The 26100-nt window shown below is 44.4% G+C and overlaps 2 protein-coding genes across 8 annotated transcripts in view; both read right to left on the bottom strand.

The window, feature by feature from the left end:
- Positions 1-287: 287 nt before the first annotated feature.
- LOC101110128 (transcription elongation regulator 1-like) lies at positions 288-4525 on the bottom strand. The gene is given in 5 exon segments (XM_060414581.1): positions 288-1461; positions 1463-3299; positions 3302-3391; positions 3394-3597; positions 3600-4525. Coding segments are annotated over 5 exon segments (3024 nt in total). The 5' UTR covers positions 4414-4525; the 3' UTR covers positions 288-1382.
- A 2262-nt stretch (positions 4526-6787) lies between these two features.
- Positions 6788-26100, bottom strand: part of ABCB1 (ATP-binding cassette, sub-family B (MDR/TAP), member 1) — a 101642-nt gene continuing 82329 nt past the window's right edge. For 6 of the 7 annotated variants that reach the window (XM_042248304.2, XM_042248303.2, XM_042248305.1 and 3 more), the window contains 7 exons: positions 24912-25012; positions 22337-22477; positions 19155-19311; positions 18474-18671; positions 11514-11720; positions 8261-8407; positions 6788-7398 (listed from right to left, as the gene is read on the bottom strand). In XM_042248304.2, the coding sequence (XP_042104238.1) occupies positions 7195-7398; positions 8261-8407; positions 11514-11720; positions 18474-18671; positions 19155-19311; positions 22337-22477; positions 24912-25012 (1155 nt within the window). In that variant the 3' untranslated portion in view covers positions 6788-7194. 7 annotated transcript variants of the gene reach the window in all.

Genomic DNA, 26100 nt, shown 5'->3' with positions numbered 1-26100 from the left:
TTTGTGATTTCTGATTCAGTCTTGATATGGTGTATGTTTCTAAGAATTTATCAGTTTATCCTAACATTATTCAACTTGTTGGCATATAGCTGTTGATAGTAATCTCTTATGAACCTATTTCTGTGGTATCAGCTGTCATTTCTCTTTCACTTCCAATTTACTTGATTGCTCTGCTTTTATTTCTAGCTAAAGTTCTGTCAACATTGTCACCCTTTTTTTTTAATAAAAGGGTTGGTTTATTATAGTTCAAATACATAAACTGAACATTCAAACATCTTAAAATTAAACTTTAGAAACAAAAATTAACATTCAAATAGGAGTATAGTTTACAAGGAACATCCAAGAAAGGTAATTTGTTGTCTAATCCAGAATATTGATAAAGATCACTTAATGGTGAATAAAATGTGTTTAACCAGCAGTCCTAGTCTGGCCAACATGTTAGTTATGACTGTGGCTCCATACCTGAGAAGAAATTCCTAAATAAATCTTCTCTTAGGCTAAACAACAAGACTTGGCCTATAATTCAAAGGGGATAATCAAAGCACATAAGTGAACAAATGAAACTATTCTTTAGAGACAAAGGTCAAAGTATGTCCATTATAATAATCTTAGCCTCTGGAAGATAATTCAATTTTCAGTGTTTTTTCTTTTGCCCGCTTTAAAAAACAAAATCAAAACAAACAAACCCTAACTTAGGTTTTTTGGGGGGGAAATCTGTAGTATTTGCATCTTGCAAGTTCAAACCACAAATGCTCTTACATCTTGCATGTATTATAACACTGCTAGAAAGAACATCACCAAAAGTCACTGACCTCCACATCTCATAAAAGGATGATTTTTTAGCTTTAAGATTTTAGATTTACTAGAGACAGCCTATATTTGAGTATGTAAGTCAGTCATGCCATACAAAGAAAAGCATAAATATTTCCAAAGTGTTCTCTGTTCAGAAACTGTTCACGGATGCTTCTCCTTCTGCTCATCAGATGGTTCTGCAATAGTCTGACTAATGCACATACATCTAAAAACCTGAAAACTGGCTCATGCAAGCGTTTTGAATGAACAGACACCCTGTGGAAGAGTATTGCAAATTATTTTGTTGATCGTCTTGTGGGCTCTGACGCTGTGGGAGGTGGGGGTGGACCCCGGCGATCCAGGTCATCCACATACGCCACAATCAGTTTACGCCTCTCCTCTGGCACACAGTCTAGTACTAGATACCGTTTGTCGTTCTGCAAAATTTTTTCTATGTCTTTCAGGTGCTGGTCAGATTCCTGGATTAGCTTTTTGGATCTGTTCTGTGGATGAACAGAGGACTTCAGTCTGCGGGGCTGCCAATCCCAGCATCTTTCACAACCTTTTTCACTTTCACATCTTTCACTAAATTAACTATATGTTATAAATTTGGTCTCTTTCAAAAGTGTCCTGAAGTCAGCTTTGGCTGTGATGTATTTGTCTCTGATTTTGTTTTTTCCTGTCACTGGAGGAGAATTTAATGCACCGAGGATCTTCCTTAATGATTTTTTTAACTTCTTTCCATGTGGATGTTAAGGTAATTGCAGAAGTTTCATCCAAAAGTTGCCTAAAGTGCTCCCTCTTCTTTTTGGTAAGTGCTTCAATGTGTTCATTAAAAAGCTTCTCTTTCTCCTCTCTTTCCAACAAGGATCCAGATTCCCCGCGGTGATCTTTCCGTAGAGTTCTCCGAGTATCAGACCAGGACACATCTGAAGAACGTACCATATCAGACAGAAGAGCCTTGAAATTCTGGATAGCTTCTTCTCGTTTGTGCTGTTCTCTCTCTCGGTCTATTTCTTTTGTTTGTTCTGAATGAGCTTTCTGAACCTCTCTCTCTCGTTCTCGAAGGCTTGCCTCAATGCGGGCTTGCCTTTCAAGTTCCTTTTCTTTTTCTGAGTCTAAATTATTGGCTATTTTTTCAATGTACTGTTTGAAAAGGTCTTCTCTCATGGATGAACTATCCACTGCTTTGTAACGTGGATCACTTTCTACTTTATCTTTTACTTTGCTCCATCGAGACTGACTGTCCAAGTGATGATTAGATAGTAGTTCAAAGAAATCCGATTTAATCTTCTCACCTCTTGTCGTCGAATCTTCTTTCTCTTTCTTCCTTGCAGCTGCCACAAATTCATTAAACAAGGCTTCTCGATCTTTCATCTTTTCAATTGCTTTAAATCTTGAATCTTTAGCATGCTTGGCTGCAAATTCACTAAATGTAACTCTCGGATTAAATTTTGCTTCCTCCATCATTTTTTTGAACTCTTCCTTGGCTTGCATTATTTTGTTTTTCTTTTCCCTGCGTTCTTCCTCTGCCCTGGTCTTTACATACTGATCAAATACCTGTTTTCTCTCTTTAGGATTGAGCAGTAAGTACCGAGGATCAAAAACTATCTTGTGCAACTCCTTCTCCCATGTTGAAAAAGCAGACACCCCTCTCTCTAGCAGCATGTCCTTGAACTGCTTCATTCGGGCCTCCAGAGGGACAATGGCCCTTTCTCGGGCAGCTTTAATTTCAGCTTCCATGGCAGCTTCTTTCTCTGAATCAATGTCTTTATTATCGTCTCTCTTCCGTTTTTTGGCTTTAACAGGTTCATCTTCATTCATTTCTTCCATTAATTCTTGTTCTTCTTTAATTGCACTCATAGAGAACTGCCACTTTTGGATGGACAGCATTGTCGGAGTTGGGTGCCTTAGTTTCTTCACTTCTTCCATTCCTTTTTTATGAGGGGGCTCTTGAATAATTTTGTCAACATCTGCCCTTCCAATCAGATCATCGGGTCGGTCCCACATAGAAAGACGGGTGGTAGGATTATAAAAGAAGACCCTCTCATCACCAGTGCAAACAACACACCACGGAGTACCAGGAATAGGGGTAGTAGCTACTGGCTTTGCCTTCTGGGCAGCTTTTTCTTCCTCAGTCATCTCTTCTTCTTTGGGCTCCTCCTTTATCTCCTTTATTGGCTCTTCTTTAGGATCCTCCTCCTCCGTCTCCACTGGCAGAGGTTCTTCAGAAGGTTCTTTGATTGGTTCTTTAATCTTCTCCTCTAGTTTTTCTTTTTCCTTTAGCTCTTGGGGTTTTTCCCAGGTTGATTCTAATGTTCTATTATTATAATAATATGTCTTCCCATCTGCTGTTTTATATTCAGTCCACTCAGAAACTGCTGTTGCTCCAGCTAAGGTAGCAGGTGAAGCTGCAATAGCAACCTGGGGATGTATCATAGGTACGATAGGAGGGGCCATTCCTGGCAATACACCTGGAAGTGGAATTGGCATGCCGGGAAGGGGACTCGGAACGGAGGCACCATGACAGGAGGAAAAGCAGGGATTGCTGCTGCTGGCTGAGGCACTGAATGCGGAACAGCAGGCGGCAACGTCTGCGGTGCGGCTGAGGAACGGTTTGCACAGGCGTGGCTGTAGGAGCAGGAGCTGAAACACTAACTGTAGGCGTGGCAACGGAAACGGCAGAGCTTGGGGTCTGATCTTGTGTTGTGGGTGTTGTCTCTCCGTTTTCTTGAATTCTTATAGCTTCTAGCTTCGCTGTATAACTCTGCACACTATTTTCTAATTGTTTCACATGCATTTTCTTGCCTCCTCAATTAGAAAAACTGGAAACTTTGATACCGTCTGCGAAACTGAAGAGGCAGTTGTGGTGGTGGAAGTGGTAGAGGATGGGGTTGATGATGATGTGGAGGTAGATACTGCAGGTGCTGGGCTACTGGTCGTGGGGGTGGGAGCACCAACTGCTTGCGCCTGCACTTGCACTTGCGCCTGAGCCTGGGCCTAGGCCTGGGCCTGAGCTTGTGCTTGTGCCTGGGCCTGTGCTTGGGCCTGAACCTGCGCCTGGGCTGCAAGCATAGGCATCAGTTCTGACTGTTGAATAACCTTAACTCCATCTGGCTTGGTCCATGCAGATTCACGTGTCCGAGCATTATAATAATAAACCTTCCCATCTGGAGTTTTATTTTCAACCCATATCTCCTCAGTAGGAGGCAGTGCTGGAGTTCCAGGAGCAGTCACAGGAGGCATTCCTGGTGGAAACATCATACCAGGAGGAGGAGGCATGGTTCCCATGGGTGGAGGCATGAAAGGTGGTCTCTGAAGGTGTGGAGGGCCCATAGGTGGAGGAATCCCTCCTGGAGGAGGCATTGGTGGCATATTAGGATCAAAAGGGGACGTCCAAATGGGGGGCCGAGGTGGTGGTGGAGGGCCTCGCATCATACCAAAAGGTGGAGGAGGTCGCATCAGAGGTGGTGGGCCTCGCATCACTGCGTTTGGTGGGGGAGCTGGGCCTCGGAATCTCAAGGCCTGCTGTTGAGCCATCCTGAGCTCCCCGGGGTTGAATTGCTCACCGTCTCCCCCGTCCCCACCACGCTCCGCCATTACAGAGGGCCGCTTTCCCATTGTCACCCTTTGGTGGTATTACGGTTCCTTGATTTTTCATGTCCCTTGAAGTCTGCATTGCAGTCCTCCCATCTGAAGTAATATTCACCTTCTCCTGTCTTTATTAACTGGTTCAGGAGAGAAGTATCTTCCATCAGCCCTGCCAGTGATTCTGAGGCTTTCTGACTTCCTCTGACTGCGCCTCATCCACTCTTCTTGCTCCCTCTTGTGGCAGAACCCTTAGGCTTATATGTCTTCTCTTGATCAGCAGTGCATCTGGCCATGTACTGGCTGTCTTCCTCCTGTTTTGCCAAAGGTGGCACTAAAGCTCAAGTTTGGGGTTTCTCCCTAGCCGGCAGATTTGGCTCAGCGTCTGTGTGTGCTCACCAGTCATCAGCCAGGTCCTGCTCTTGCCACTGCTGTGGGGAGCACACAGGGAGCTGGCCACAGGGTCAGGGGCTATTCGTGGGGGAGGTATCCTGAGCGCTATGGCTCAGATGCTAAAGAATCCGCCTGCAATGCAGAAGACCTGGGTTTGAGCCCTGGGTCAGGAAGATCCCCTGGAGGAGGAAATGGCAACCCACTCCAATATTCTTCCCAGGAGAATCCCATGAACTTAAGAGCCAGGCAGTCTACAGCCCATGGGGTCGCAAAGAGTCGGACACGACTGAGCGACTAAGCACAGCACAGCATATGCTGAGCACTGCAGGTGAGGCATCCCCTGCAGCTTCAGGACAAGCTTCTTGAGTGCGGTCAGCTGGACCCGTGTGCCTTCAATGCCCTGAGGTGGCTACCTGCCATCTCCATCTCTCCCTGCCTCCCAGTCATGCAGTCCATGTTTCAGGACTCCGGATGTGGGGAGAGAGAAATGAGCTTCTTTGGCAGCCTCCCGCACGGACTGGGAAGCACGTGTCACCCACAAGCTCTCACTTTCCCTGAGAGAAGTTGCAGGCTCTCTCTCCAGCCCTGAGCTGGGTCCCCTTGGGGGCGGGGTGGTGCACGTCAAGTGAAGCTGCACCTCTTGCTCTCTCAGAGCATCCAAACTCAGTTTTGGGCTCCAAAGGCGGGCTGAAACGTCTCTTCTGGAAGCCTGGACTTCTCAAAGGCTCTCTGGTCTGTGGGTGACTGTTTTAGACAGTGTTTTCCAGGGGCTACTGGACCAAGGCTGGTGGGGGGCGGGATGGGCTGCTCCAGCCAGTTCACAGGCTATTTCAGGGTCCAGTCAGGGCCCAAGTCTGTATCCCTATTAGTCGACTTGTGGGGAAGCAAGACTCCTCTCAGGTCCCCCTGGCACAGGGTGTTGGATGCCACAGCTCCCAGACGGTACTTCTGTTCATGGTTCAATGCCAAATTACTGTCACTGAGGGCAAAACAAAGAGGGCAGATGCCTTATTCTGCCACAAGGCTGATGTCACTACTGAAGGGTCTGTCATTTTAATCTGCATTTCTTTGGGACCGTGCACTTTCTCCAGCGTTTCTTCTTTGGGAGTTTCTGGACCATGTTCTCTTCCCATTTTTCCTTGGAGGTGATGGCATTTTTGTTCCTTTTAAAATTCTTTGTATTTTCAGGATACCAATTGTTCATAATAAATATGGCAAATATTGCTCCCAGCTTGTGCCTTTCAGTCATGTTTATAGTGCTTTTTGGCTTTTTTGTAGTCGGAGCACCATTTTCTGATTGCATTTAAACTTAGGGCACATTTTAATCTGCCACCAGAAGGATCAATTTGGAAGAGACCAGTTTATTGGAAAAAGTGATTCAATATCAAAGCAGAAGAATTTTATTGTTAAAAGTGCAAAAAAGAAATTCTTGGTAGTCCAGTGGTTAAGACTCTGTGCTCCCAAGACAAAGGGGCTTGGGTTTGATCCCTGGTCTGGGAACTGGATCCTACACGCTGCAACTAAGAGTGTGAATGCCGCAAACAGATCCCACGTGCCGCAATGAAGATCGAAGGTCCCACATGCTGCAGCTAAGACCAGCGCAGCCAAATAAATACATGCAAATATTTCTCAAAAGTACAAAAAGATGAAAATTCTGTAAAACCCCTTAATAAGACCAATGCAACATAGCCAACATACATGACAGTACATGCTTCACAGCTGTCCATCCTCTGCCCATTTCAGCCCCTAAAATCCTGTACTGATCTATGTGACTGGTCTGAGAGTCAGCATAATGTGGAAATACAAGAATCAGCAGGATCAAGTTCAGGAAGAAGCCATATGGCTTTTAGAACCCAATGTGAAAAGGCATGTACAACAGGAACTAATACACAGTTTAACCATTCTTACAAAATTAATGGGAGTTTTTAAGGAATTCCTTTTTTTAAGTGCAGAAATGATCTGCAATAGTCCAAGTGAGAGATGACAGATTTACAGGCACTTCAGACAAGATGACTCATATAAAAGTTTAGTTTTATTATAGGCACTATATGCAAACATTCAGTACTTTTTGCTACTTCTATAATCTTTTAGCAGGGTCGTCAGTTACAATTCGAATAAGAAAATATAAATAAAAATAACACACTTTATTAACAAAATCTACTTTGAATGATTCTATAACTTTTCTAATGCAAACCCACTGATTTACTCCCGTCGGTGATGCTTCTTTCTGTTCTTTCAATTATAAAGTCTCTGAAGACCCAGAACAGAGTGGGATGGATCTTCCATTGTGGCAGGAAATGTTAAAGAAGTAACTCTACATAGTTTCTCTGGTAGGTGTTCGCTTTTTAATTTTGATTAACTGCCATATTTTAACAAAAGTACTATAAGACAATATTTGACAGCTTATATGGTCACCGTTCACTAGCGCTTTGTCCCAGCCTGGACACTGACCATGGTGAAATAGATGCCTTTCTGTGCCAGCAGCTGCTGGTGTGTGCCGTGCTCCTTGATTCTGCCATTCTGAAACACCACTATCAAGTCTGCGTTCTGGATGGTGGACAGCCGGTGAGCGATCACGATGCAGGTGCGTCCCTCTCGGGCTTTGTCCAGGGCTTCTTGGACCACCTGTTCAATAATCACACAAATTACCTCTGGTCAGAATAATCCTTCCCCTTGAATTCCTCCTTCACAACAAGCCTCACTATTAATGTATCCAACGATAAGTGCTTCTTTAACAGTATCAGTTGGATATAATACGTATTTTACAAAGCAAGGGATCTGTTACACTGGAAGATACCGAATCCTAGTTTGGGTTAGTTCTTGGGTAGGGGCTATCTCCAAGTTGTGACTATAAATACAGCCCCTGCGATCACTTAAAAGCATTCAGTAGTGGGCTTAGCCACGCAGCATCCTTCTGGTCTACCACTACAGTTAAGTCAGGAAGCCTAGGCACGGGCCAAACACAGCTTCTTTGAATTTTGGTATTTTTAAGATTAAAAAATAATTCTCAGTACAACATTATAAAACAACTGTATTCCAATAAAAGATTTTTAAAAAAACAAAACTCAGAATGAGATTATCATTTGGATACCTGAATACTCAACTTTTTCTCAAACTAAAAACAATAGCTAGTATTTACCTTAAGGAACAGCCAGGTTTAAACATTTTTCTGTGCTTCCACTTTTTGATACAGTTGTTGAGGAGATGCTCAGTAGAGATGGGACCATGCCTCCTGAATGCAGCTTCTTGGATCAATACACAGTGATCCAGGGCTATCTTTTGGAGCACGTGTGCTCTAAGACTAACTGCCTCATTTCATCTTAGTTCTCTTGAATGACAGCTACAGAAAGTGTTTAAATTCCACTGAAAGTAACAAAATTCGTTATCAGCCTGAATTTTGTTCTCTACTGTGGAAGAGAGTAGCGCAAATTTAAACCATCTAAGGACAGCTGCTTCAAGTGTGAATGAGGCCAATTTAAATTCTCACCTTTTCACTTTCCGTGTCCAGAGCCGAGGTAGCTTCATCCAGAAGCAAGATGTGAGGCTGTCTAACAAGGGCGCGAGCTATGGCAATGCGCTGTTTCTGGCCACCAGAGAGCTGAGTTCCTTTGTCCCCTACTCTGGTGTTGTATTTCTGTAAACAGGGTTTTGTTATTATGAAAAGCAGAACTGATCAAGCTGTGAGAAAGAGTCTGCTTGCAGAAAATAGGATAACCACGTCCATATACACAAAAAGGTTGAGGTTCAGAAGCTAAGAATGGGTTGATTAGTTTAACAGTAAAAACATAGCTCTACATGGCAGGATTAACTTCTCTTCTTGAAAACAGACATTTGTGTCTTAAAAATTATGTTTTAGTGTGGACAGATTAACGTGAGGAAGACTACTGCTGCAATGTTAGTCTCTTCAAGCCTTCTGGTTTCACTATATTTGGGACAAAGACTGGTCAGAGGAAGGAAATTTGATTTTAACAGGCTATGCGTAATAATATAATTGAAGCTCATTTTATTTATGACCAGCAGGTGATGCTCTCTGCATTATTTCAGAAAGTGAGGAAGGGAAGATTCTTAGAATGCTAACCTTTTGCTGTCTGTTTTTATAGGACTATTTCCAAAGCGTCAACAATTTTAATGGATGCTAAGAAATTCTATTTTGGTATCTAACTTGAAAAGCTGAAATCTCCTGATTTACTTTTGTTTTTAGAATTCTCCTGAAAATTTTCACATATTGTTTCCCACAGTAGATAATTAAGTACTAAATGTGATGATAATGACTAGAATTAATAGCGCAAATAAATGAGAGGAGAAATGCAATGTATAACCTAGAAAATCACATTATCTTTTTTTATTCTCAGATCCTTGCCAGGCTGAAATCCTGTAAACTGTGGGCTCTGATTCTGACATCCAGAGTTCGATTTTAAATCATGTCCTACCTCCTACTCTGTTGGTGAGAATGTAAGCTGGTGCGGCCAGTGTGGAAAACAGTATGGAAATTCCTCAGAAAACTAAAAACAGACTTAGCATGTGATCTAGCAATCCCGCTCCAGGGCACACATCCAGACAAAACTCTAACTCAAAAAGATACGCACACCCCTATGTTCACAGCAGCACTATTCACAGTAGCAAGACACGGACGCAATCTAAATATTCACCAGCAGATGAACAGTTAACAAAGGTGTGGTACAATGGACTATCACTCAGCCATAAAGAAGAATGAAATAATACCATCTGCAGCCACGTGGATACAGCTAGAGATTATCACACTAAGTGAAGCAAGTCAGAAAGAGACGGACAAATATCACATGGTATCACTTACATGTGCCACCTAAACTATGGCACAGATGAACTTAGCTGCAGAACAGAAGCAGGCTCGCAGACACAGAGAACAGCCTTGCGTTGCCAAGGGGAGCGAGGAGGGGGAGGGACGGAGAGGGAGGCTGGCGTAAAGCAGAAGTAACTATTACATACAGGAGGGATACACAGCAAAGTCTAGTATGAACCACAAAGGTGAAGAAGTAGTTCCTTGGACAGAAAGTAGGACTTGAGGGGTTCTGCCTTTTCTTTCCACATGTAGACACTGAGGAAAAGAATTCTGATGTGTACAGGCGTGTTCTGTGGACAGAGCCCAGAGCCCAGGAAGATGGGTCCCTGTGGCAGACAAAGTGAGAAGAGGAAAGATACATTTCATAAGCTAGATAATAATCACTCTCAGTATTTGTCTTTGTTAACCTCTAGCCCAGTGGTTGTCTAACTGTACCTGCATCAGTTATCACCTGGGGTATTAGAACACAATTTCCTAGACCCCAGTTCCAAGTTTCTGGTGCAGCAGGTCCGGAGTAGGGCCTGAAAACCTGCATTTCTCACAAGATCCCAGGTGACACTGAGGTACTGGCCCATGCCCAGACTAACTGACCTCATCACTAGTGAAGGGGACTAAAGCTATGCACTGAATGTTCCAGCCTTGGGAAGGGCCCATTATCCACAGACGGCCTAGAAGGTTAAAGCAGGGGAGACAGGGGACACTGCTTCTTCCTGGGGGACTGTGATGTGTGGTGACGGCAGTGATCCAGAGAAGAGCCTCAAGAAAAGGCAGTCTCGGGAGCAGCCTAGGGCCATAAGGCATTGTCATCTTTCCCCACGAGGAAAGGACCTTCTCTGCCGGTTTGAAGCTGAGCTGTGTTTTCAGGGGGCAATTCCTTATGATAATGAACATTAACTTGTGACAATGGGGGGCATGAGACAAGACAGGTCTAGTGTATGTGTGTTGTCGTGTCTGAGTCTTGCAACCCTGTAGACTGTAGCCCGTCAGGCTCCTTTATCCATGGGATTTTCCCAGGCAAGAATACTGGAGTGGGTTGCCATTTCCTACTCCAGACAGTCTAGATGCACCAAAATATAGGATCTAAGCGGCTTAAGAGAGGGTAAGAGGCTCCATTTATCTAACTTCCTAGGAGGAATTCAGAGGGCACCCATGGGATAACAGCCCAGAGCGGGCTTTAATATCAGTCCTGCAAGTGGAGCGTGGGGCCCATGGAACGTGCCATGGCGAGAGATGCCACCATACCACGGACACTCCAGTAACTCACCCTCGCTCAGAGCCTTTTTTCTGAATGGGTCCAGTCCCCTGGCCTGGCCTGACTTCACAGAGAGAGGCTCGAGGCTTGGGGGAGAGCTGCCAGGAGGTGGAAGGAAGGTTCGGAGAGAAATGATGGGGAGGGTCACACCTGCTTCTGTGGGCTCCGTGCCCTGACGTGGAGGGAAAGGCCTCCCAGACGTGTACTTTTTAGTCAGACTGCTCACAGGGAGTCAGGCAGGTGGTTGGGTAGACATGACATAGATGGGGACGGGAAGTGTCATAGAAACACGACATAGACAGGGATGGGAAGTGTCCTGTAATCATGACACAGACGGGGACGGGAAGTGTCATATAATCCTGACATAGATGGGGACGGGAGGTGTCCTGTAATCATGACATAGACGGGGATGGGAAGTGTCCTGTAAACATGACATAGACGGGGATGGGAAGTGTCCTGTAATCATGACATAGATGGGGATGGGAAGTGTCCTGTAATCATGATATAGATGGGGACGGGAGGTGTCCTGTAATCATGACATAGGATGGGAAGATGCTTGTCCACATCGGGGGTGTGTTTTGGTTGCTCATTTCTCTTCACCTTTGGGATCCAGCCCTTTACGAATCACAACCATAGGCTCCCAGGCACCGCATCCGGTGAGAGACTTACGTCCGGCAGCATCTCGATGAAGGAGTGGATGTTGGCCTCCTTGGCCGCGTGCTCAATCTCCTCCTGGGACACGACCCGGCTGTTGTCTCCGTAGGCGATGTTCTCGCCGATGCTGCAGTCAAACAGAATGGGCTCCTGGGACACGATGCCCATGTGTGCCCGCAGCCACTGGACATTCAGCTGCTTTACTTCCTTGCCATCAATAAACTGAAAACAAGAGATCAATGGATCAGCCTCAGAACCAGAACATTTTTGAATTTAGCAAAATGAATGTTGTTATTTCCTATGTTAAGACTGCCAAGTTGTTATGAGACTGCCATTGTGGCTTTTAGTTTGGCCTGTCAAGGTTAACTGAGTCAGGTTATAACTGCATGCTGTGGGGAATTGTCATGTTTCTTCCATTTTAACTCTGGCTTCTGATATATGCATCTGGAAGGCAGAATAATTGCTGTCCCTTGGACTGCAAGATCAAATTAGTCAATCTTAAGGGAAATCAACCCTGAATCAACCCCGTACCGCCACTGGAAGGACAGATGCTGAAGATGAAGCTCCAGTAGTTTGGTCATCTGATGTGAAGAACTGACTCACTGGAAATGTCCCTGATGCTGGGAAAGATTGAGGGCAAGAAGAGAGGGGGTGACAGAGGATAAGATGTTGGATGACATCACCAATGCAATGGACATGAACTTGGGCAAACTTCGGGAGACGGTGAGGGTCAGGGAGGCCTGGCGTGCTGCAGTCCGTGGGGTCGCAAAGTTGGACACAACTGGGCGACTGAACAATAGCAACAAGGCATAATCATGCCCATCTCCTCCATCCAAGATATCCATGTTCTAATTCACGAAACCTGCTCTTGTTATTCACACGCAGAGAGAATTACGATGGGAGGTTGCTCATCACCTGACCTCAAGATGAGGCGCTTATCTTGGATTATACAAGTGGACCCAACATAATCATAAGGGTCCTGAACTGTGCGGGGGTGGAGGGCAGAAGACTGGGGATCACAGTGAAGCAACATGGGGAGGACTCGATCAGTTGTTGCTGGCTTTGAAGACGGAGGAAGGGCCATGAGCCAGAAAAGATAAGCAAGCAGATTCTCCCTAAGGGCCTCCAGAAGGCGCACAGCTCCACTGACACCAAGAGGTCCACTTTGGACATCTGACTTCCAGAATCTATAAGATAGACCTGTGGGGTTTTACTCCCCTAATTGGCTATAATTTGTTGTAGCCATCACCAGAAACTAATAAAGCATATTCTATTTCTGGAATGTATTCTGGCATTCTTTTATTTTTAAAATAAGATGACTTTTTAGTTTTAGTTTTCTGGCCGTACCATGTGGCACACAGGATCCCAGTTGCCCAACCAGGGGCTGAACCCTAGTTCAACTGGAGTCTTAACCACTGGACCAGTCAGGGAAGTCCCCCATCCTTACTGCTATGTACTGATTTTTCACAGGAAAAGCATCCACAATTCAATTGGAAATAACTAACTGCTATCATCACATAACAGGCCTGGAGGTCACATTTCTGACCTGACCTGTTAGTTAGGATCAGGTTTCTGAGGACTCAAATGAAACAGAAGTGAGCGTGGGAGGATGCCGCTCTGTCTCTCAATAGTTGTTGATCTTAGGAAAGTGAGTTAGTATCTCAGTTTCTCTGCATGTAAAATGGGAATGATTATAATCCCTAAACTCCGGAATTGAGGATTAAGGGACGTCAGCAGGGACCCCACTGGGCACAGGGCGAGGCACAGAGTGTGTGAAGGACTGCGGTTTGGCACGGCGCCTGTGTGATGCACTCGGAACCTCAGCAGAGGGACAGACGTCTGAGGGGATAAAAGGATGGACAGACATGTACAGCTTACCCAGAGCAGCAGGAGGGAGAGCCCGGCCTTTCTCTAGAGACCTGGCTCCCCTTGGATCACCCTACAGAAGCCTGGGGCGTGCCCATTACAGCCTCGCAGATAAAAATCCTTCCTCTCTCATGGAGACGTATCTGCCCCAAAGATCTACTTTGCAAGAGAATGCTGGCATTCAAGTGAGAGCTGCCATAACCGCGGAAGAAGACATCAGTGACTCAGCTTTGAGCTTTTCTAATACTGATGAGTATATCCTGAGCTATAAATGTACTCTGAATCCCAAGTGCCTGGCTGCACGCCTCTGGGAGACAGCTGGCCAAGGACAGGGTACATACAGGCTTTGCTGTAGGAAGGTAGCTTCTATTTGTGAAACTAGCAGGTGCAAAGCTGGATGGAAAACACAGCCATGACTTCAACAGTACCCAGCACAGTTGTCATGGAGACTATTCCAAGCATCTACGCTCCAGGTTTCCTCATGGTGTTAAGTGAAAGTGGAAAGTAGAGGCTGAAGAGAGGAAGGACAAACCACACAAGGATGGTTACAAACCATATAGCAGGTCAGGCTAGATGGAACACTGCGTACCTGAGGAATGGAGAACTGAGGAAAGAAAAAGAATTTTTTTTTTCCAGACTTATACCCTTAGGGGGCTTCCCTAGTGGCTCAGACACTAAAGGATCTGCCTGCAATGCAAGAGACCCAGGTTCAATCTCTGGGTTGGGAAGATCCCCTGGAGAAGAGAATGGCCTGAAGAAGTCTATGGACAGAGAAGCCTTGGGGCTACAGTCCACGTTGCAAAGAGTCGGACACAACTGAGCAACTAACACACACACACACACACACACACACGAGAAAAATAGACATTGTTTAACTAATATAACCAGATGACACACACACACACCTAGGAGAAAAAAAGACACTGTTTAACTAATATAACCAAATGAATATGACTGATCCCTGCAAGCTTCAATGCGTTTTTCCACCAGACATATAATAAGATGCTTAGAGCTCCTCATCCCCACACTATACACAGACACTGCTAACTATTTAAAACTTGCGTTTCCTAAAGGATCCTTTCCTGAGGGAAAATATGTTTAAAAGTCCAAATGTGAAAAGATCAATGCACATCTTCTTTGGCTGAGGCACGGGTGGTGGTCTGAGGAAGACCAAGGAAATCCAGTGAGTCTGTGAACACTGCTCAAAAGATCCTGGCCTAAATGAAAATCTCAAGTAACACACTGACAGTAACAATGAAAGGCTAAATTAAAATGATGAGCTATCCCTATTCTAGACTTAAATCTACTGCCTGATTTCAGTAGAACAACCAAATGTTAAATATGTATCATTTTCCTATATGTATTTACTCTGAAATAATCATTTTAGATAAGTTATTGAGCATTGATTATATTATAGGTCCTGTGATTAAGTATGCCTCATGCACTCTCTCATTTCGTCTTGACAAAACTGGCAAGATAGGTGTAATTTTAATCCTCATTTTACTGATGAGGATACGAGCAGAGTTCGGTCGCTTGTGCAGGGTCACATTCTTAGTGGCTGAGGAAGCTCAGGTCTGCACACTACAGGTTAGATTTTGGCTACACAGTGGTTGAGAATTGAAAAATACTTTCCCTCTTCTTTCAAAGGAACAATGTGTCCATCTTAGCCCAGGTACCCACTGGGTAACAGCCGGACAACAGGCTTCTAGCTGTGTCCTAAGAGGGAGAGGACTCTGATGGTGGTGTGTAGGAGGGGCAAGGGGAGAAAGGAAAGGTCAGGGGAAGACCCAAGACTCGAGTGAGTCTCAGTGAAGCTAATGAATGTAAGATTCAAGGACCCTCATCTGCAGGCAAAGGCTGGGAGTTATAGAATGTCCTGGGTGAGGGGAGGCCAGGCTGTAGTCAGGGGGCTTTTCTGGCTAAGCCTTTAGGATAACTTGCCTAAAAAGGAGAGGGATCAGAATCCTTAAGGCTTTAATATTTTGTTGTGAATTTTTTCATTAGAAGTAAATATTTACTCTCGTGACTAATTCTGTGTTCCTAACTTCGGACTCTTTCAAGTATAGTCCCTGAAACTGTACAACTTTCAGGCCCCACAAAACTCAGAACCTCTACTCTCTGAACAATCCCATAGCTTCCTTTTGTAAGACTCGCCACAATGCGACCTGAAACTTGCAAAGTTACCAGTTCAGCGGTTCTCAAAGTCTGGTTGGCATTAGAATCATCTGGGAAAGTGAAAAATGAAAAGGCCAGGTCCTAATCTGTGTAAATGAGCCAGGGTGGCTGCATTCTTTGTGAGCTCTCCAGGCCATTCGGACCCACACCAGTCTGAGAACCACCGCTCAGGTCAATGTTGCTAAGTGTGACTTGAGGCTTGCTGATGGTCACGAGGATTTCCTGACCTCAGGGTCAAGTCCTTGCTTCAGTTCTTACAATCAAATGACGCTCCAGTCCCCAGACTCATTTTTTTTTTCATGGCAGTAAGAACTAATTGCTAATAACCTATTAACTTAGTCTTTCAAGATCACTAATTGATGTTCATAAACAGAACTTGGCACATTTACTAGCCTTTATTGTGGGCACTTGACTAAGAAGGCTGGCTGCTGTGTTGCACTTGGTGGCATTTCAAAGCTCTAGTGCAAACACACGGGAGCAGATCATCGTGTTCCTCCAACAGATGAGGGCACTTTGCAGGGCATCGTCACTGTAGTCCTGAGAGGGTTATTCTCCTGTGCACTCAGCACTCATGTCCATATTCTCCTGTGTCTGTCCTTTCCCCTGTCAAGGGGCTGCAGGTCTAAAATCTATTTCCTAGGCTCCCTTCTGGCGCCAGAAGTAATTGAGGTCTACCCAGTGAGATGCCCTGTGCAAAACCTGCAACCAGAAGCTGTGGTGAGCTGTCAGCCGCGTTCCGGCAGAGCAGCTCTTGCAGCAGCAAGACTCTGTTCTCGTGCCTTCAGGCTCGGAGCAGCTGAGACACAGGCACAAGCCCAGCAGCTCCCTGGCCACAGGATCGCAGCTGCGGCACTGATCTGCATGCTGGGAGCGCTGACTCTGACTCCCCCTCTGCCAGTGATGACGTGAGTGCTGAACCCCTTATTAAACGTGCAGCTGCTCCGATGCCCACAGCACTTTGTTTCCTATGCCGAACCATACCTGACAAGGTTCACGTCTTTAATTTTGCTCCCTGCCTTAATGTATGTGGAGAATACTCATTTATTTCTTCACTTTCTTGTAGTCTGATTATTTTACTGTTTACCATTATTGCTGTTTTCAACTCCAACACTCTGTTATTACTAAGAGTTTTCCCACTACAGTGACTATGAGTACAGCTGGGGGCGCTGGGTGGGGAATGAAATTTTTTGCCTTTCCTAACTGGGTTATAATCAAACAAGTTTGAGAGTCATTATTCTAATTAAATCTGCTGTTTCAGCCAACTTATGCTGCATGTGGACACCATTAGTTGCTTTTGTTGTGTCCGACTTTGTGACTCCGTGGACAGTAGCCTGCCAGGTGTCCATCCTGGTTGGGCAGTGCCCAGGCCATTCCAGTTGTTGAATATTTTGAATGTCACCCCTGAGTATAACCAATAACTCAAGGCCTACATAATGGAAATGTTTTGCTATAAATTTCACTCCTTCCTGATTTGATTTTTTTCTAGTTCCCATTACAGTCATTTAAAAATTCACTATTTGGGGGAGATCCCTGGTGGTCTAGTGGTTACAACTTCGTAATTTCACTGCAATGGCCCAGGTTCCATCCCTGGTCAGGGAACTAAGATCCCACAAGCTGCACAGTGCGACCAAAAAATAACAATAAAAAATGTCCCTACTCCCTTCACAACACTTTCCCCGTGCATAAGATAGTCCCTGACAAGCATTCATTGACAGTTTACTCAATGTCCCATGAATAAATCTGACCCTTCACTTACCCTTTTAGTTTAGAAAGAAAAGAGAATCCCTCTATGTTCTTTATCTGTTTCCCAAATTTGTTGATATTGCTTTTTTTTCCCCTTAGAAGGTGTGTGAATTTCCTTTCTCCATCAATGGTTTTATCCCATCTTCGGCCATAACAATGTTCACGATTCCCCATGATGAACGTCTCCCCTGGGTTCTGCCCAGGCGTGTTTTCCTTCCCTCTCCTTTGGTCTGCCACTGGCCTACACACACTTCGTGTCCATTCCCTCCTAACCACTCCTCAGCCATGCCACCTGTTTTCCCCCAGCACCACTTCACTGAGCAGCCTGCGAAATGCCGGAAGCAGCCCATCAGCGGACAGATCCTCTCACGTCTCTGCAGTCTTCATCGTGCCCGTCTCTCCATGGCATCTGCCACTGGGGCCGCCTTCTCCTTGCCATCCCTGGCTTCCACCTGGTTTCTCTCAGCACCCCTCCTCTGCCTTTCTGGATTTCCTCCCCCTGGACCCTCTCATGTAACTGAGACCAAGGGGAGGGGGATGGCAGGCAAAAAGGCTGCCTGTAGAGGAGGGGAGGGTAGTAGAGTGGAGGGAAAGGACCAATTGGCTGGAACAGTGGACACAGCTTTGAGACTGTATCAAGCAGGTCAGGCTTTAAGTGGAATCATTGTTTAAAGGTTTGTAAAGCCATGGCTTATTGTCGAGAATTAAATACATCTAGGCATTAAGAAGATGAAAAATTTGGAATGAGCTGAACAAGAAAGGATGCTCAGAAGGACATAGAGATCATTATACTAAATGAAGTAATTCAGACAGAGAAAGGCAAATATCATATGCTATCATTCATGTGGAATCTAGTTTTATAAAATTATACAAATGAACTTTACAAAACAGAAAGAAGACTCTCAGATTTCGAAAACACACTTATGGTTACCAAAGGGGAAACATGTTGGAGAAGGATAAATTAGGAGCCTGGGATTAGCACACACAATCCTCTCTATAAAACAGCTAACTGACAAGGACCTACGGTTGAGGGAACTCTACTCAATGTTCTGTAACAACCTATATGTGTAAGGAATCTGAAAAAAGAGTAGATATATGTATAACTGAATTGCTTTGTCATATACTTGAAAGTAACACAACATTGTAAATCAACCACACTCCATAAAAAAATAAAGAAAATAGTGTGCTCACCACTGTGCCAGCCAAGGGGTCATAGAACCGCTCCAGGAGCTGGACGACCGTGCTCTTCCCACAGCCGCTACTGCCCACCAGCGCCAGCGTCTGGCCCTTCTTCACCTCCAGGCTCAGCCCCCGAAGCACTGGGACGTCTGGTCGAGTGGGGTAGTTGAACACGACGTCATTAAATGCCACACTTCCTTCTACTGTACTCTAAAATCAGGACAGTGAAAGTAAATTTCATTGCTGCAATCCTGAAAACTGACTTTAGAGCCAATCCTCTGTACTGCCAGGTATCAGAAGGCAGTGATCTTGGATTCCAATCAAGCTTCAGTTGTAACTGCTAGAAAGTAATACAGATCTAAAAGGGTCAGTGTTCCCACCGCATGTCTCATTAACACAATACAAACATGATAACCCAAAGCTATAACAGAATTACCTACACATAATAAAACCTGATTTGCAGGATTTGTGTATAAAATGGGCAGTATTCCTATATCCCTGTAGCTTTGTTATATAAAAGTACTAGATGTTAACATGTATCAATATTATCAGCATTTATTAAAATGAACCCATGATCAAGAAAGTTTCATTTTACTACCAGCAAGTAAAAGCACAGATTTTATTAAACTTCTACTTAGATTCCATTCATTCATCAGTTAGGAGCAGGTCACATACTCAAAACATGAAACTGACCGGCTTTAGGCCTTCCGTGCTGTAGCTGTCAATCAGAGGAATTTTTTCAATGATATTGATGACGTGGGCTGCTGACACTTTGGCCTTGGCATAGTCAGGAGCAAATGAACTGACCTGTCCCACAGCCATGGCACCAAAGACAACAGCTGAGAACACTCTGCCAACAACAAAGACAAAACGTGTCCAGAGTTACCGACTGCGATGCCAGAGTGACACTTCTACAACCTGAGAGCGCTACCTCGAAGAATCCCAACACATTAGCCAAAAAATAAAACAACAGTTTCCTATAAGTTCATATCAGCGTGGTTAACTGATTGTAAAATGACCCCATGTTTCATCTCTCTTTGGGTTTTTCCCTTCTTATAACGTGACCTTGCAGCCTCTCCATGGAAGAAGTGGAATTTGTCTTCCTACCCTTGGAATCTGGGTTGGCCTAGGGACTTGCTCTGGCCAAGAGGATGTGGTGGAAGCGACGGTTTCCAGCTCCAAGCCTATGATTCAGGGGGCCTTGCATGCTCCTGTCACAACCACAAGCCCGGCTGGCTTGCTGGAGGACAAGGCACAGACAGAAGAGTGTTGTGGGCCCCAGCCAACCAGCCCATCGCTCACTGCACCCACGCGTGAGCCCAGCTGAGATCTCCTCTGCCTAGCCCAGACATCAGAACTGCAAGGCTGACCCACTTAAGACTTCAGAGCCAAGAACAAATGTTCACTATTGTGCATTCCTGGGGGCTAGTGGGTGGCTGTCTTGCAGCAGTATCTGTGGCCATCAATAATGGACATAGGCAGTTTTGCTGGAACTGGATCAGAGTCTTAGAAAAGCTGTGAGCCATGCAGCAAAGAAGAGAGCTCCTTACACAGCCAGATAGTATGCTGCTCTCAAGATGCACTGAGTTCTTTTTGGGGTTTTTGGCCATGCTGCAGCTTCTGAGATCTTAGTTCCCCCTAGAGATCAAACTCAGGCCACAGTACTGAAAGCAACTGAGTCCTAACCACTGGACCACCAACGAAGTCCCTACAAGGCCATTCTTAATCTACATCATGAGAATCATAGCAGCTTCAAGTCGGGAAGGACTTCACAGGATGTCAAGTCCAGCTCTCCAAGTTTGTGCCAGGGCGCACACCCCAGGCCAGCTCCCATCCTTTGTTTTAGGAAGGAGGAAGTTTGCTAGGGGAAGTCTTTTGTTAAAAAGTTCCTTTTCAAATCAAGGAGAAATGTGCATCCTTTTGCCTAATACTGCCCTTCAAAGAACTGGAATATAAGTTAAAAAGCCCTGTGCATCTTTGGTAACTCCTTTCACTCCCAACATTCCAGCTGCCCTTCTCTGGACACATTGATCAAAATGTCTTTTTAAACAGTGGGCCTAGAACCGATACAACATGGGGATCTTCCCAGGATCATACCGTGAGTCCAACAGATCCATTTCTTTGGGCTCTATGCCTGAGCTAACGGAGCCCACAGCGCTGTTTCTAAACACCTCGGAACAAATCACTCAGATGGTTCATTTGGTCTTCTTATCTAGACCTGTGGGATCTTTTTCAAACAGATAGCTCTTCAGACAGGTCTCCCCTATCCCTCACTCAGAAGACTGCTTTTCCGAATCTAACAATCCAAGAGTCAGTAACTTCCATCAGTTGAATACCTTAACCTCAGAGTAAAGCACTAATTTGGATTCTCTGGTGACTTAGACGGTTAACAGTCTGCCTGCAATGCTTTTGAACTGTGGCACTGGAGAAGACTCTTCAGAGTTCCTTGGGCTGCAAGGAGATCCAACCAGTCCATCCTAAAGGAGATCAGTCCTGGGTGTTAATTGGAGGGACTGATGGTGAAGCTGAAACTCCAATACTTGGGCCATCTGATGCGAAGAGCTGACTCATTTAAAAAGACCTTGATGCTGGGAAAGATTGAGGACAGGAAGAGAAGGGGACGACAGAGGATAAGACGGTTGGATGGCATCAGTGACTTGATGGACATGGGTTTGGGTGAACTCCAGGAGTTGGTCATGGACAGGGAGGCTTGGCATGCTGCAGTTCATAGGGTCACAAAGAGTTGGACACGACTGAGCTGAAATGAACTGAGTTCAATCCCTGGGTCTGGAAGATCCCTTGGAGATGGAAATGGCAACCCACTCTAGTATTCTTGCCTGGAAAATCCCATGGACAGAGAAGCCTGGTAGGCTACAGTCCATAGAATCACAAAGAGTCAGACATGACTGAGTGACTACACTTTTACTTTCAAAGCAATAATTATCAAATAATTATCTAATCAAGCACCAATACCAGTGATGCCTGATTACAATCTTTTGGTCATAGTTATAAAGAGCACCTGCATATCATCTGTCAGAGAGGTTGGGTGGAAATTTTACAATCTTCGGTTGGGGTCATCCTGAGAAACCTGGAATGCATGCACAGATCGACGTCTAAATAGGATGGAAATGTTATACTGACACATACTTCCAAGTTTCAGTGATGCTGGTTTAAATATAAAACTGTCACCACTGATTATGGTATGCTATCAAGGGGCAGCTCACACATCACCAAATCAAGACACTCAGAAAAATTACACTCACTTTTCACTACCAAACGACATATTTTAGTTTAACTGTATATTCAGTATTTTAGAAGGAAGTCCAGGCCTGTCTTCTGACCCAGGTACAATCTTCTGCATTTCACAGTAATGAGCCAGATATTCCCATGGAGCTTTCCTTTTCATTCCTCAATTTCTCCAGCTCTTACCTTCTAATTCCTTTTCTCTTATCAAGCAAAGCAAATGTATCCTAGAATATTCCAGGGCTCTCAGAACTCAGTGCTCCACATCTATTCTTTAGCTGCCCTGTTCAGAATCTTCTCAAAGGAACTAAGTACTTGACTCTGGGTGAGGCTCCTTCCCAAACACCCAGGCCTGCTGGAAACCCCTCGATGAATCACAACCCCACCTAGACATGGATTTGAGAAGGTCAAATGTGTGAGTCAGTACTGGGGAGAAGGGCAGATACCAATTCTCCAAATGAAATGGGATGCTTTCAGAGTAACACACAGAGACTCAGAGGTAAAATGCCAACTTCTGAATCACCAAAACCTCTTCATTAAGCTTCACAGAAAGGCTTTCTATGCAGGCATGAAGCACATGCTCCTTGGTTTCATTTCTAGAGCCCGACTGTCAATAGGAGCCCCATACTTACAAGAGAACATCCTGAAACTCCATGATGCCTTGGGCCACCAAGTAGGCACCAAACCGGAAACAGCCAGCATAGGAGAAATACATCATTGCCTGAGTGATGGAAAATGTAATTCCAAAGACATGCGCTTTCCTCAAAGAGTTTCTGAAAAGAAGATATTCTCACATTTACTTGACTTTCATTTCTCAGTCCTTAAAACATAATCTTTGATGCATTAGCAGTAGGGGATGGTGGCATAGCAGACAAAGTGGGTTTCATTTCCAAAACATTAAGTTTGGTCCTCACATCTCCACTTTAACGGAGAACTAACCACACCCTGAAGTGTTGAGGTCAAGGTAAAATAAGCCAAGGACAAGAAGAGTTTCTTCGGGGTTAAGGCACTCCTATTTGGAACCAGTCTGTTGTTCCATGTCCAGTTCTAACTGTTGCTTCCTGACCTGCATATAGGTTTCTCAAGAGGCAGGTCAGTTGGGCTGGTATTCCCATCTCTTTCAGAATTTTCCACAGTTTATTGTGATCCACACAGTCAAAGGTTTCAGCCTAGTCAATAAAGCAGAAATAGATGTTTTCTGGAACTCTCTTGCTTTTTTGATGATCCAGCAGATGTTGGCAATTTAATCTCTGGTTCCTCTGCCTTTTATAAAACCAGCTTGAACATCTGGAAGTTCACAGTTCATGTATTGCAACAGACTGGTTCCAAACAGGAAAAGGAGTACATCAAGGCTCTATATTGTCACCCTGCTTATTTAACTTCTATGCAGAGTACATCATGAGAAACACTGCGCTGGAAGAAGCACAAGCTGGAATCAAGATTGCCAGGAGAAATATCAATAACCTCAGATATGCAGAAGACACCACCCTTATGGCAGCGAGTGAAGAGGATCTCAAAAGCCTCTTGATGAAAGTGAAAGAGGAGAATGAAAAAGTTGGCTTAAAGGTCAACATTCAGAAAATGAAGATCATGGCATCCGGTCCCATCACTTCATGGCAAATATATGGGGAAACAGTAGAAATAGTGTCAGACTTTATTTTGGGGGGCTCCAAAATCACTGCAGATCGGGACTGCAGCCATGAAATTAAAAGACGCATACTCCTTGGAAGAAAAGTTATGACCAACCTAGATAGCATATTCAAAAGCAGAGACATTACTTTGCCAACAAAGGTCCGTCTAGTCAAGGCTATGGTTTTTCAAGTGATCATGTATGGATGCGAGAGTTGGACTGTGAAGAAAGCTGAGTGCCGAAGAATTGATGCTTTTGTACTGTGGTGTTGGAGAAGACTCCTGAGAGTCCCTTGGACTACAAGGAGATCCAACCAGTCCATTCTAAAGGAGATCAGCCCTGGGTGTTCTTTGGAAGGAATGATGCTGAAGCTGAAACTCCAATACTTTGGCCACCTCATGCGAGAGTTGATTCATTGGAAAAGACCCTGATGCTGGGAGGGATTGAGGGCAGGAGGAAAAGGGGAGGACAGAGGATGAGATGGCTGGATGGCATCACCGACTCAATGGACATGAGTTTGAGTGAACTCCAGGAGATGGTGATGGACAGGGATGGACAGCACTCCAAGGATGGCATGCTGTGGTTCATGGGGTAGCAAAGAGTCGGACATGGCTGAGCGACTGAACTGAACTGAATTGAAGGTACTCCTTCCCATTTCCCCCACCCGTGGACATGTAACATATATGTACTCTACACTGAACAGTTGCTCAACACGTGTTGACCCAACACCCATGAGCTGCAGGGACGTGAAGGGCCATGCAGAGGTGCCAGCTATGTTCTTGTCCTTGGGGACCCAGGAGCTGAGCTGGATGACTCATGCAGTGGAAGTTTCCCTTGTAACACATTACAGCAAGAGAGGAGGAGGCACTAACCCTCTGGGGGGTTTAGGGAAGGCGCCCCCAGGGAGTTAACACATGTGGTTTTGAGCCACATGGGCTGGAGTAGTGTGGGCGCAGACTGGTGAGTGGGCCTGTTTCAAGCAGAGCACCTCTGCTTCTGTTTCAAGGACTGGGATTTAAACAATTTTTTTCCTTTAAAAAGGCTCTATTACAAAACCCAAGTCTGCTCCTTTCATCGTATAAGAAACAAGAGAGTCAAAGAGGTCGAGCCTGCTCGTATCCACGTCACTTTTTAGAGCACTCACCGTGAGTTCATTAAAGGACAAAGGGTCTGCACTGGAGACAGGTAAAGAGAACAAGGAAGGGAGGGTGTCCTCAGGAAGCACCCCCTCAAGCCTCACAGACACCCTGAATTTCATGTTCCACAAAGAACTCATTCCCAGCAGGATCATGTAGTAGGGTCATCACGCAAACACAGGGTCAGAGGCATTCTCAGTATCCTCACTCCCTCCCCTGCCCTCGGTTACTTGTTCTCACTGGATCTACCTCAGAGATGTCCTTGCCTTAGGTCAGGTCCCGTGATTCCTCTCTTGGAGAATTACAACTGCTTCCCAATTGGTTCCCTTCTAGAAGTCTCTCCACTTACTCCCTACCTTCTGGTCAAACTAATTTTCCTGAAAACAAACCTGATGATTGAAAAACTCCCCATACTCCCTCCTACTCATCAGTGGCTATTACCTGTATGGTACCTGCAAACTCTGGGCATACATATATTCAAACCTCTCCTCCCGAGTCAAAGAAACAACAGTCCGGAAGTTTTCTATTGCTTCAGTGGCAATCTGTAAGAGAGAACACTCCGTCACTAAAGGTACAAAAGCCAACAGTGGCAATGAGTTGGAATTTCACTGGAGAGATTAATATTACATATTAAATAATATTTATCATGACCTCTGAGTTTCTTTGCTATTGAAAGAGATACTAAGTACATTATCAAATTGAGTTTTAGATCTGGAAAGAACATGAGCTAATTTAAACTCCTCTCTACAGAAAGACATTCTCAAGTGTCAACAGATGAAGGCCCCTACCTAAAGCTACATAGCTTTACAGGAGGGAAAGTAACCTGAGAATTCAGTATTTTACCTCTATTGAAGTGCTCTTTCTTTTATGATGGTCACATAATTTTCAGTTCATAATTATTATATATAAATTATAATATTATAATTGCTATTATTAAAAATATATAATGTTTGTATTTTTCTCTGCATAATTGTCATTTGAGACAACTACAGAATATTTGTAAATACTGAAAAGGTAAAGAAGGTAATAAAAAGTTACATATTGGTGTATTTTACATAATACCTTACATGCTGTTATTTTCTAAAAACATACCTGTTTAATAAAATTGAACTGAAGTTCTATGTTTGGCTTTACAGCCTTATTTTTTACTTTAACAAATATCAAGAGCCTTTTCTAAGGTTATTAAATATATATATTAACAATGAGTTGTTTAAAGGGCCACTGAACAAAGCTTTTACTGAACAAAGTTTTCCATTCTTATTAAAAAGACTGCTGTGAAAACATCCTTGTACATTTATGTCCCAATTAAATTATTCTCTTAGACATTCTTAAAAGTGAGTTAACAAAATCAAAGAAAATAATTTTTAAGGAGTATAGCACATATTAACAATTTGTTTCCCAGAAAGTTTCTATCATTTGATTATGTTTTAGTTGAAAGTTAACTTCCAACAAGGCTATCTCATTAGGACAAATACATCATTTACCACCTTTTAGAGTCTGGGTAAAAAGGCTATAGAAAACACAGAAAATACCAGTGTACAATACAAAATGATATTTCAGCCTGCTTCAATGTGGGACCTTAAAACATCTGTCTTGTTCTCATCTATAAAATGAGGGTAGACAAGAGGGT

This window comes from Ovis aries, chromosome 4, assembly GCF_016772045.2.
Source record: "Ovis aries strain OAR_USU_Benz2616 breed Rambouillet chromosome 4, ARS-UI_Ramb_v3.0, whole genome shotgun sequence".
Taxonomy (NCBI): Eukaryota; Metazoa; Chordata; class Mammalia; order Artiodactyla; family Bovidae; genus Ovis; species Ovis aries.
The sequence above is the reverse complement of the archived record's forward strand: the minus strand, read 5'-3'. Positions and strand labels throughout refer to the sequence as shown.